The following is a 12,585-nucleotide window of genomic DNA, read 5'->3' as shown; positions in this document are numbered from 1 at the left end:
AATGGCAACCCACTCCAGTGTTCTTGCCTGGAGAATCCCAGGGACGGGGGAGCCTGGTGGGCTGGCGTCTATGGGGTCGCACAGAGTTGGACACGATTGAAGCGACTTAGCAGCATAGATTTAGGAGAAGTGTGACTTTAGGTCAACCACGCATTTCCACAAAAGCAACAGTCCATTCAGGAGCTGACAAGGCAGGCCAACTTTTGCTGAGCTGGTGGTCTGCTGGCTTCTTCCATATTAGCTTTAAGAAGATGGATTAAATCTCAAAATGCAAAACTGGACACCAACTGTACACACACTTTCAACAACGGGCACTCGGTCCCAGGCACATCCCTGGATGGAGCGAACGACACAGCTAATCACGTGACATTTATTGTTAACATGCTCCAGGGCTTGCGGGGAGGGACCACGGGGAGCCGAATGGAGACACAGGGGACTTGAAGACTGAGATCCTGGCCAGGATGCTGACAGGTTCCCTCTGCTGTGTCTGGAGCTCACGTGACCATCTGTCCAGTAGCCAGCTACAGTATTCAGTCCACCTGATTGCACTTGTGGTGCCCAGGTCTCTGAAGGTAGGGGGCCTTGACCCTGCCGGCAGAAGGGGAGCTGGGCCAAGGTCTGTCACTCCCAGAGTCCTGCTGGCCGCCTCTCCTGGCAAGAGCCCCACGTGCAGCATTTAGAAGCCGATCTTGCCTCTGGTCATGGAGTAGCCCAGCTTGGCCTCGTTGTTGATGAAGGACATGAGCCCCACGTAGGTCTCAATGAGGAGTGGACACTCCAGGACCAGCACTCCGCCCTCCTGGCCTGGCAAAGGACTCTCCTTCTGGGCTTTCTTAACAGCTTGGATTAACAGAGCCTTGAAACCATCCAACTGCAAAGAGAGAAAACATGGAGTCTGAGCAGACGATCTGCACGAGGTCCCCCACCCCTGGACAAGAGGCCTTCCCAGCCACACCCAGCGGCCCATGGGCTTACCTCCTGGGTGTGGCTTTCACCTCTGGGCTCACCCATGACAGACGACAGCTAGTCCTCACAGACCTCCCTCTTCCGCTCGAAGGCGTTTTGCCACGGGGACCCACCTGGTCCTCCCCACCACCCACCAGGCAGGCAGCAAGCAAAGGCACTTTGCTGGAAGTGGGGGGCCTGTCCCCAGTCCCATACCCCATGCCCATCACCCCCAGGTCTCCTCTCCTGCTGAGCGCACAGCTTGCCCAGCTCTAGCAGGGGCGGGGGTCAGCTGCCACACCCCGAAGCCCTTCTGGGCCCTTCTCCAAAATGACCACAGCCACCGGGGCCACGTCACAGCACCACACTGACCAGTCCCCACTTACCACACAGGGCTATCTAAGCATAACTAAAGCTTTTAAAAATTGAAAAGTTTATTTTCTCAGTTTAGCCACCGTTCAAGTGCTCAGCAGCCCCACGTGGCCACCATACTGAAAAGTGCAGGCCTGGAAGGTGCCTGTCCCCACTGGGCAGCGCTGCTGCTGCCGTCCGTGTCCTTACTTGGCACAGAGAGGCTGTCTTCTCGTCCACACCGGCCATCGGGTGTTCTATGAATGTGGTGTATGGCACGCTGGTGGACCACGGGTTCCATCTGCTGATGAAGGACGGGCGGCTCTGCTTGTCCCACTGGATGCGAATCCCAAAGCCTTCTCGCCTGCAGGGTCAGAAGACAGGGACCAGACTTCACAGGCAGGCCCGTGTCCCAGAGCACCTGCTTGGTGCTGGGTGTGGGAACAAAAAGCGGTCCCACCGGTGAAGATGAGACTGATGATGGCCATTTCACAACAGCCAAGGACCCGCGGGTCTGGACAGGAATGTCATGTCTAATAATGACAGCTTTTAGCACTTTTAAGACACAACAAACTGAGTACTTAGTTAGGCTAATCTTTACACGGTTAATAAAGTTTAACATGTAGTGCTCTAACTAAACAAATAATACTCTTCCAACTTCAAATCCTTTTTCCCAGAATACTTTATTGTTGTTTAGAATTTTGAACTTATCTTCCTGAATTTCCTACCCAAATCTCCACATCAAAACCCTAAAATTTACTGTTTAATTCAACTGAGTATACTCATGTCTAGGTTTCTCATATTTCAGAAAGCTCCCTAACTGATGAAGATCAGCTCTTGAAAGTTGTCCATTAAACATTTCCAAATTTAATCTTCAATAGTATCTGTAAACCAAAGAGATGTGCTACCTTTTTCTTTTAAAAATTAACCACAACAGGGTTTGACATGACAGCTGCCAATCCTTTCTTGGCAGGGATAAAGTGCTGAGTTCACTCTTATCTGAAGAATACCTGTGTCAGGCCTATGCTAACCGTACCCTGAATTCATTTACCACCAGCCTAATAGCTGTCTCTTGTGCCAGAATGCCTTTTAATGCACCCTGCTGGGCAGAAGTCCCCCGGGTCTATTCTAAACTCCACTGATATTAAAGCAAGACGTGCACTGGGGGCTGGTTTTGGAAGGGCTGTTGAGAAGGCCCTAGAGAGGGGCTCTATGTTGAAAAGACTTACTTGTTGAGCGATTTTGGGGGAAACTGGAATTCTCCGTAGGAGATGGTGTCCACCGCGTTTAAGGCCACCCTGACCACCTGCTGGCACTGCAGGCTGATGAAGTCGTATTTGCAGATGAGGAGCGCCTGGTCGGTGATGAGCACCAGCCGCTCCTTTTCGTTGTTCCAATGATCAACCCTACGGGCGGCAGCGGTCACCTCGGCGCTGCGGAGCGCACAAGTGCCCGGGCCCCTCCCCAGGGCGCGCCCCCTTACTCGGTCAGCAGCCACACCCCCTGGATGTCTCCGTCCTCCACGGGCCGGACCACTACGCGGATCTCCTCCACCGCCTGCTCGATGGTGCCGGGCTGCGCAGAGCGGGCGGAGCGGGGGCGGAGGTCGCCACAGGTCCCGCCCGCTCGCCCGCCCCGCCCCGCCCCCGGCCCCACAGGCCCACGCCCTCTCCCGCCCCCGCCCCCACCTCCAGCCTCACCCGGAACACGAAATACTCCTTGACGCGGGCGCGGCGCGTGGGGTCGTGGACGCTGAGCGGCCACAGCGTCTGTCGCAGCGGCGTGCCCACCCCCGGACGCCCCCCGCCACCGCCGCCGCCGCCACTACCCGGCCCGACCTCCTCGCCGGCGGCCAGCAGTGCCGTGGGGCTCGTCCCCGCCGAGTCCACCGAGTCCCGCAGCTGCAGCATCACCGCGCCCGCAGCCGAGCGACCCCGGACCGGACCCGACGCGGCCGCAGTAGCAGCCGCCACCTCCGCCTCCACTTCCACCTCCGCCGGACCCTCGGCCCCGCCCCAGGGCCCGCCCCGCACCGCGGCCCGCGCGATTGGCTCCGCCTCGCCAGTCCCGCCTCAGTCTCGAGTCCCCTCCCGCCCGCTCCGGTCCTGACGATTGGCTCTTCCCTCAGATTTCTTCCACGATTGGTCCTGCTCGCCGCCGTTACAATCGCTCCCGCCCCACCCCCCCGCCACTGCGCCGGAAGCGCACGCCGCGCTCACGCTCACTTCCTGTTTACGCTACCGGGGAAGGGCGGGACCTAGGCCGGTTGCCAAGGCGACGCGGAGGGCAAGCGGGGAGAGGGTAGTCAGGGGCTTACTGCACCAGGTCAACGCTTCTCTATTCATGTTCGGCTGAAGTGCAGCGGATCTCCGGGGAGGGACTCCTGTCCTTGCCTAGAGTGACCGGGCCCTGGACGCGCCCCCCGCTAGAGCTGATAACTTCTCTGGACTCGCCTTACGCCCTGGACGACCGCCCCCTGGATGCGGACCCCTGAAGGGGGAGACCACTTCCCTGGTCACACCTGCCCGGGGTGACTGCCGCCTGGACGCGCCCCCGCCCGGGGTGACCATCCCCTGGATTAGCTCTGCCCCTCCCAGGGGTCCGCATTGCACAGCAGGGGGAGCGCGGGCTTCGGGGACTGGAGGAGAGGAGGCCGGCGGGGCAAAGCCCCTTCCTGAGCGCCTCCTCCTTTCTGACCGCGGGTTCAGGGATGCAGCAGCGTGGACATGGCCCCCAGCGCTGTGTTAAATGCAGACGTGCTCCCCGCGGCGTGGGAAGCAGAGCTCCGACCCTGCACCACGGAAGGGAACACGGTGGAGGCACCGGGCATCATCACTCCACTGAGGGCCGAACCAGGGTTCATTGCTGTCGCTCTGCGCTTGTCCTCCCGAGAGTTAGATGTGTTCTTGTCCTGAGTGAGCTTGCCTGCGGCTAGCGGCATCCTGGGCCTCCGCAGTCCCTGCCGGGGACCTCAGCTCCCTGGTGTTGGCGCCTACAGGCCCCAAGGCAACCTCATCTCCGTCCACCTTGTCCCGTTGTCTTAGAAACCCAAGGGCTGCAGCTGTGACAGTTTACAGCTGCTCCTAAATGTCAGCACCTGTGATCCTGACCTGGTTGGTCATTTTGTCCTTCCACTGCCTGTAGCCACAGCTCCAGCTACTCCCCCCACTCCAAAAGGCTTCTTGCCTCAGTCCTGCTGTGTCCATCCTCTGATACTGGGGTTTAGCGCCCCCTCCCAAGGAGGCACTGCCATTAACTACACTCACTGCTAGTTCTTTGCTGTGTCATACAGTCACCTACTGCGTGTGTGTCCTGTGTATAATTCACTTGTGTTTGTTAGGTCATCCTGTGTGTATGTATGTGTGTGTGTGCTCACGTGCACACGCGCATACCCTATTAGGAAATTTCAAGAAACCAGCCCTTGGCATATGACTGCGCTTTGGAGTTTATAACCCCCAAATTCACAATCCTTTGAATTTCACAAGAGCTGGGGGAGGTAACCCCTCTCTTGTACACGTGCTGCAGTTGGAGAAGCAGGTCTGGAGAATGCCGCTCAGGTGCCTGGGGCTGCATAGCTGGCATAGCCGGGCTGGTCAGCCATGGCCCTCCTGGCTCTGCAGACTCAGATGCGCTCCTGGGCTGTGAAGGATTCTAGGATGGCTGGCCTGCCTTCCCAGGGCGTCTCTGGAGGTTAAGGGGGGTCACCGAGCTGTGCATACAGCAGGTCCTTGGCAGCCCCTCACCACTCCACCTGGACATAGTCATCCACAGAAACAGGAGGGATGAAAATATCACAGATGCTGAAATATTAACAGCTTTGGTACTTCACTTCCTGGGAAGACCAAGGGCTCAGAGATGGCTGAGTGTACAGAGACAGGAAAGGGCTTCTAGCCCCGCCAGCCTGCTGAGATGGTGCAGGGACAGCCACTGCTGCCCCTGGGGGACCAGGGGCCATGTCACACCCAATGGGAGGTAGCCGCTTTCTCTGGCATCCAGAGCCTCCAGCTGAGTCTGCTCTGCTGGTCCCTGCAGGGTGGGCCTGAATCAGGCCCCAGAGGGTCAGCCTGAGCGGTTGGGCTTAGGAGACCTGCTGGCCCCTCTCCTGAGTCCCCTCAGTACAGGGGCTCAGCAATGGCAGCTGGGCGAGTGGCCTCATAGGGACTTGAATCCCGGCTGCCCTGCTTCTGTCCACTGAACTGGGACCCTCAAGCCCTGTCTGCCTCAGTCTCCTTTTTTTTTACTGAGTGGAGATAATGACAGTTCCTGCTTCCTATGGCTGTTGGAAGAAGTCTGTGAGTGAGGACCTGGGACTCAGTGCCCCGCCAGACCTGGAGCCAGCTCAGTGTTAAGCATGTTCATGCTGTTCGCTGAGCTGCTACTCAGGGCCTCGTGTGCTGCAGATATCGTCTTTGCTCCGCCCACATGTGCACGTCCCATTCAACCAAGGAGAAAACAGTCCCAGAGAGGCTGTCACTTTGCAAAGGTCACGAAGAGCCCTGGAGTGCAGGGCCTGTGTCCCCGCCCCCACCCCTGCCCCCCGCTGGTGGCCCATGAGAACAGGCAGAGGAAACCCGTCCTCCACTGGATTCACTAGGAGTCCATATGTGCTCACCCACCCTAGGACACGATGACCAGGGAGACACGATCGAGCGCTGATGGCATGACTTTACAACGACCTTGATCAGGGTCAACTCAGCCGAGGAAGGAGGGATGAGAAGGAGCCATGGTTTAAAGGATGAGGCTGAAGGTGGGGAGGAGGAAGTAAGAGGGGACAGCAGTGATGCTGACAGGCGGCAGCAGTGTGGGGATGGAAGAGGCCTGGTCATTTCTGTGGGACAGCCAGCCCCACAGGACCCAGCCCGCTCATCCACACGTAGCTGTGGTGACCTTGAACTCAGTACTTAACCTTCCTGCCTCCCTCTCCTTGTCTGGAGAGCAAGAATAATGCAACCTGGCTCCCAGTTTGTCATGAGGCTCAAACGAGCTCACAGGTGCCGAGAAAGACACCTGAACATCCCTGGCTCAGGTGGTTCGTGGGCGTCGGTAGAGTCAAGGACAGGACGGGGCTGAAGAAATGGGACAAAGGCCAGTGTGAATGGACCCAGCTCTCCAGGAGGCTGGTGGGCAGAACCTAGAGCCCAGGGGTTTGGGTCTACCTAGAGCAGGAGGGCTCCGCCTGCTCAGGGATAGATGGAGAGAGCTGCGGGTGGACAGGTGGTGGGGTGCGGATGCAGTGGGGGAGCAGCATGGAGCGGTTCTGGGACATCTGCTTTCTTCGGTGGCGAGCAAGGAGTTGTTTCAGGTGGGTGTGGGGACCACCAGGAGTGCCGGGAGTCCTCAGGCAGGTTCTCAGTGGAGCCTTCCACGCAGCAGCTGGTGGGAGTGGGAGAAGCCAGTGGCTGGACTGGAGTTTGCTGGGCAGCTGTGGCCGAAGACAAGGGGAAAAGGGAGGACGAGCTCCTGTAAGTGAGTATTCGCCAAGGCCCATGAGGGGTCAGGGATGGCACCCCAGTTGTCAGCTGACAGGCTAAGCTGCCAAGATTTCAGGGATGCTGTGGAAGACAGGTGACCCCCGGATCAGAGATGATGGACTGTTATCCACAGGGAAGCCACGTCCAGAGCGTCAGCATGTTGCATGCGTCCTGAGTCCCAGCTCCCACGGGATGCTGCCATGGGGCCGCGTCACTGCAGAGAAACTGGGGCCTGTGAGCAAGCCTGGTCCTTGCCCCTCAGGGCTGCTCTGTGACCAGCGGCCCCAGGCGGGGCGGTCAGGGCCTGGCACTTGCTCCTGGCGCCCCCTGCAGGATGTGTAGGAGAGTTTCCCAGCAAGGTCAATGGAGGGGACCTTGAGTCTAGTTCTGGTATGACGGAGGCATCAGCAGATCTAATAGGCACTGGTGACCGGGAGGAGGTCATTGAGAGAATGGGACCACTGCTGACTCTCAAGCTGGACCCAGGTAATCGGAGTGTTGACGAAAATAATCATTGAGCTATCTAATATAGGAACAGAAAAGAGCCAAACTGTAGCCCGGAAGACTGCCTGTCAGATCACTCAGAGGAACTGCTCCAGAGAAGCAGGATTTTTAGCACAGTTTTCTGTCTTGTCAGAACAGAGAACATCAAAGGAGTCAGGGAGACATTTCTTCAAGGTTTCAAAAAACAGACCGGCACATACACGGGGCTTCAGTGTGGCCTTGGCAACTAGGAAGGGAGTCTTATTGTGGAGGGAGTAACCAGCATTGGTGTCCCACAAGGGGAGGTGTTTAATCTTCATTTTTAACATGGGTAGTCTTTACTTCTGGTCAATGTTTCCTTTAATAATTAAAGTGAAAGTGAAGTTGCTCAGTCGTGTCCGATTCTTTGCGACCCTGTGGATTGTAGCCTACCAGGCTCCTCTGTCCATGGGATTTTCCAGGCAATAGTACTGGAGTGGATTGCCATTTCCTTCTCCAGGGGATCTTCCCAACCCAGGCATTGAACCCGGGTCTCCCACATTGTAGATAGATGCTTTACCGTCTGAGCCACCAGGGATTAAAGCAGACAAGAATTCCCTGGTGGCTCAGTGGTAAAGAACCCGCCTGCCAATGCAGGGGAATCGGGTTTGATAACCTGGTCCAGGAAGGCCCCACGTGCCGCAGAGCAACCAAGCCCGTGCTCTGGAGCCCAGGAACCGCAACTACTGAAGCCCGCACTCTTTAGAGCTGCGCTCTGCAACAAGAGAAGCCACTGCAATGAGAAGCCTGCACACCACAGCTAGAGAGTAGCCCCCACTCGCTGCAACTGGAGAAAAGCTGAGGTAGCAGGGAAGACCCAGCACAGTCAAAAATAAAATTATAAAAAATAATTAAAGCAGACATATGACCTGCCACAAACAGGCTGTTCTAGTTGGCATCAGATTCAGGCTAGCTCCTGTATAAGCCAGAATGACTTCCCCAGACCTTGGCATGTGAGGATTTCCTTCATCAGGAAGCTCCTTGAACATCTGTCCTTAAGATATTCAGAAGCAGCCATAGGACAGTGAGGTGCCTGTGAGACCACAGTCACGTGACTGAGCCCCATGAAGGCCTCTGCGTGAACTTTTATGATCTGGCAGGTGGGTGTGGAGACCCACTGGACCTGCAGTGCCCAAGACAAGCCTCAGGAGCAAGTTCCCTGTTTGTCAACCTGCCCCCAGTCCATCTGGAGCGTCTGCCTCTTCCTTCGGTCTCTCGCTGCCCTGGCGTGTGGCTGGTTTTGAAACCAGCAGTGTGGAGGGATGGAGAACAGGGTCTGACGTCTGGACGCCAGAGGCTGCAGTGGGTGCTGGAGTCGGAAGTGTCACAGAGACAGCGCTCTGCAGGGGAACAAGGACTGAGTCTTGGTCTTGGGACTGGGTGCCCAGTGATGGGTGAGCAGGGGCCAGGACTGGACAGAGGGTGGGCCCTGAGTTCCCAGGATGCTGGCAGGAGTAGGCATGACAGTGAAGATGCTGACCGGGTGTCTGAGCCTTTAGTGGATGTGGAGGGGGTGGGGCAGGTAACTTGAACATCCACAAACTCGAGAGATGGCTGGGTTGGTCACTGAGCATCCGTTGGACACCTGGCACCAGCTGTTGTGCTGACCTCATGGGGCCATCATCCCAAAGTACCACAGATGGGGGTGTTTTAACAACAGTCTGAGGCCGGAAATCCAAGGTCAGGTGTCTGCAGGGCCATGATCCCCCTGAAACCTGTAGGGGAAACTCTCTGCTGCCCTTTCCAGCCCCTGGCGGCTGCCAGAGGTCCTGAGCAGGTGGCCAGGTCACCCTGATACCCCCTCCTCCTCCTGATAACTCTCTCCCCTCTTCCATGTTGGACTCAGGCCCGCCCAGGTGACCTCATCTTAACCTGATGACACCTGCAAAGACCGCGAAACATGGCCATGGATACTGAAAGACTCCACCCCCAAACACGGCCACGGATCCCGAGTGGCAGCGGTTAGGACTCTAGTGTGACTGGGGAGGTGACGCAGTTCTCCCTGTGAGAGGGGTGGGCACGTGCTAACAGCGAGGGGGCTCAGCTGGTGCTCAGCGCTGTCCACCTGCACACAGTGGTCGTCGACGGGAGGGAACTCCTGCCGGGTCTGGCTGTGGCTGCCCCTCCCGAGCTGCGTCCCCCTGGGTTTGCACTGCCTCTCTCTTGGGACCATTGAAAGGCTGTTCCCGCTCCCACCAGCAGGTGGCAGGATCGCCCACACGGGGCCTTCAGAGCAGCGTCCTGCGCCTGGGTGTCCGTTAGCAAATAGACCATGGTCATCTCTTCCCCAGGTGAGTGGAAGGCCGCCAAGTCTCAGCTGGAAGTGTGGATTTTTAACTCCAGATGTTGTGGCTTAGTGTTTGTTTGTTTGGTTTTTTACCAAATCCAAGGATCTCACCTTTGACGTCTGCTTCTGAGGGAAAGGGAGGTCAGGCGCACGCCTGTGGGAACTGCAGGGGCAGGACCTCAGAGCTGCCAGGGTTCCGGGGGTTCTGGGGCTCTGCATCAGAGGTTAAGGCAGAGCCCAGGGACTACTCTGTGGGCCACACTCACCTTCCAGAGACAGCTGCCCTCTGGGCGAGGCCTGTCTCTCCTGGGGAACCAGGCTGTGGACTCAGGGCTGGTCAGAGGCCGGACAGTGCTTGCTGGCTGCCCTGGCCCTGGAGACCCACCTGAGAGCTGCCGTGTGGTGCACTGGGGAGACTGCTCTTGATCTTTAGTAGATTTCTTTCAACAAACAAACACCCCGTCCAGCAGACAGGGTTGGGGGAAGCCCTGGCCTTGGGCAAGGAGGGGGCGGGCTTCCAAACATCCTGACTTTAAGGCATATGAGCAGGACATGGGGAGACAGGAAGACATGGACACAGTACTCCTGCAGTGTCTAAAGGCTGAGTCATCTCCATGGTAACTTTCATCATGTCCTGCACTCTGATGGAGAGGACTGGCTCCCTCTGCCCATACCCTGCTGCCCACCTCACCACGCCCAGGAGCCCCTAGTGCCCTGTGCCCATCTGGCGGGAGCTGAGGTGTGAAGATGGAACCCAGGGAAGGTCTGGCCACATGGATGTGCTGCCCTTGGGCGAGTGGGTTCAGGAGGGTCACTGGGTGATACTGGGATAGGGTTGGGGGCCAGGAGGTCTTGGAAAGGTCATTGCCTGGGACTGGGGCATCTGCCCTGGTTCTGGTCAGCATGGGAGTCAAGGGGTGACAGGAAGGGGGACACATTGACTGTTCCCAAGAAATGCCAGGGCTGCACCGTGGGGAGTGTGTCCAGCAACAGCAAATTCCCGTGTCTCCCAGACTCGGTGTCAGGAGGAGCCTTTGCCTGCCCCCAAGGACATGTGCTTCTGAGTAGGCGGGCAGGAAGGGCCCCCCGGCATGCCCCGTGCTCTGCTACCTCCTCTGTGGGCCCCCAGGGCAGGCGCTGGGCCGCCTTGTCACGGCTGTACGTGTGCCCTATAGCTGCTGTGAGAAACGACCACAATCTGGGTGTCAAAATGAAGGAAAGCTGCTCTCTCACAGTCTGGAGGCTGGAGCCTGAGAAAGAGGAGCAGCCAGGCTGGTCCCTCTGGAGGCTGCAGGGAGTGTCTTCTCTGTGCTCCTCTCCCAGCTTCTGGTGGTGGCTGCAGTCTCCTGCGTCCCTGGGCTTGTGGGTGTGCCCCTCCCATCCTGCCTGCATGTGGCCACAATGCTGCCCTGATGTCTCCCTGTGTCTCAGGTCGCCTCCTTCTAAGTATCTTCTTTCTGGAAGCTTCCTTAAGGAACCTCAGATTGGACTTGTATTTATTTGTTATTTATCTATTTCTGGCTGTGCGGCGTGTGGAATCTTGGTTCCCTGACCTGGGGTCAAACCTGTGCCCCGGACCACCAGGGAAGTTCCCTCTTTCTCTTACAAGGACACCTGTCGTTGGGCTGAGGGTAAGTCCAGGGCAGTTTCTTTCTGATATCCTTAACTTATATCTACAGAGACCCTTTTCCCATGTCTGGTCACATTTGCTGGTCCTGGGGGCCAGGGCTTAGAAAGATGACTTTTCAGGGGATACAGCTCAATCTGGCACTGGTGCATGAGTGGGTGGTTTTCTGCTCGCAAGGTTGGCAGGGATCTGTAACCCCCTTCTTGATGCCCCTTCCCTCACCCCCAGGTAAAGGGAGGGAAGGGTGAAGGGGGCGAGCCAAGCCTGTCTGTCCACTGAGCAGTAGTCAACTTGCTGTCCAGCCAATAGGCCATCAGATCAGTGGCCGAGCAGGAACCGGATTCTGGGCCAATACTCTGCCGTTCCTGGCCCACCACGTGGATGGAGGCAGAGAGAGGCACTGGGCGTCACCCAGGGCTGCACAGTAGAGGGGCCCTGACCCTGGCGTCTGCTCCAGAATCCTGGCCCACCCACCCTCTCCGGCCCCGTCGCACAGCCTGACTGTGTTTGCATGGGTGGCCTCTTTGGTGTCAGTCTCTCTTGGGGGTGAAAGAGGAGGTTTAGAACTAGACTCTGGAAGCAGAGCCTGAGAGCATCCATCTGGCTGGAGAGGCGTTTGGCGTAGGGTTTTGGATGCCCTGCTTAACTCGTCATCTGGTCCAGAGAGGGGTGATACTGGATTTGAGGTCCCCTCCCAGTGGGAAATGGTGGGCTTCCCCCTACACATACACACACACTATCGCAGGCGCCCAACCCCCTGTGGACACTGCTTATACCAGGCCCTCTCTTCTGGAACCTGAAAATGCCTTTGGCACTAAGTAATTTGCTTACTCTCCTGTCAAGGAGAGGTGTCTGTAAAAATTCAGACAGAATACTGGATTCTTCTCTTGGATTGCCAACAAGTCCAGCTCAGGGAGCCGCAGAGGCTGTGCTAGGCCATCTCTGCAGGACCCTGTCTTCCAATTTCCTGGGACTGGGCGCCACCGAGGAGGTGAGGGGCTGCAGCTTGGCGTGGGAGAGGGAGCAGGTGGCTGTGTGAGGGGCCAGCCAGGCTGGGAGCACGCCTCTTCCTCCGCCCCACCTTATTTCCCTTGGGCCAAAGGCTATTTTTATCATTTCCAGCAAAGAATGGGACCAAAACATCAACAAGCAGTGTCTTTTAAAAGTGCTCTTCATGAAAGGCTCACGTTCGGGGCGCCTTCTGGGCCTGTGTCCCTGCAAACACTCGGGATCCTGACTACCAGCTTCCCGTCTGCACCTTGTAAACTGAGCCAGTGATCCCAGGCTGGAGTTGGGAGGTTTGGCTATAGTTGGTCTAGTGGCCTCGGAGATGGGAAATTGGACTGAGCAGAATTCCATCCCCTGCAACCCAGCTCCAGCTC

General features: G+C 57.5%; 1 protein-coding gene across 1 annotated transcript; it reads right to left on the bottom strand.

The window, feature by feature from the left end:
* Positions 1 to 356: 356 nt before the first annotated feature.
* On the bottom strand, positions 357 to 3,313 carry TPRG1L (tumor protein p63 regulated 1 like). The gene is made up of 5 exons (XM_086342592.1): positions 2,997 to 3,313; positions 2,780 to 2,871; positions 2,526 to 2,702; positions 1,507 to 1,660; positions 357 to 871 (listed from the first exon to the last, which is right to left on the bottom strand). Exons 1-5 carry the CDS (start codon positions 3,204 to 3,206, stop codon positions 677 to 679), a joined length of 828 nt encoding a protein of 275 aa, XP_086198718.1. The 5' UTR covers positions 3,207 to 3,313; the 3' UTR covers positions 357 to 676.
* Positions 3,314 to 12,585: the final 9,272 nt, after the last annotated feature.

This window comes from Bos grunniens, chromosome 16 (assembly GCF_055505025.1).
Source record: "Bos grunniens cultivar Pamir isolate PY7600 chromosome 16, Bosgru_T2T1.0, whole genome shotgun sequence".
NCBI classification, from domain to species: domain Eukaryota; kingdom Metazoa; phylum Chordata; class Mammalia; order Artiodactyla; family Bovidae; genus Bos; species Bos grunniens.
The sequence above is the reverse complement of the archived record's forward strand: the minus strand, read 5'-3'. Positions and strand labels throughout refer to the sequence as shown.

Bases quoted from the DNA above. Each gene is read 5' to 3' on its own strand.
- TPRG1L (XM_086342592.1), bottom strand. From the start codon at position 3,206: ATGCTGCAGCTGCGGGACTCGGTGGACTCGGCGGGGACGAGCCCCACG. The intron at 2,703-2,779 runs GTAAGGGGGCGC...TGCCGCCCGTAG, and splicing joins GGGGTGTGGCTGCTGACCGA to GGTTGATCATTGGAACAACG. The intron at 872-1,506 runs GTAAGGACACGG...CTCTCTTTGCAG, and splicing joins AGACAGCCTCTCTGTGCCAA to TTGGATGGTTTCAAGGCTCT.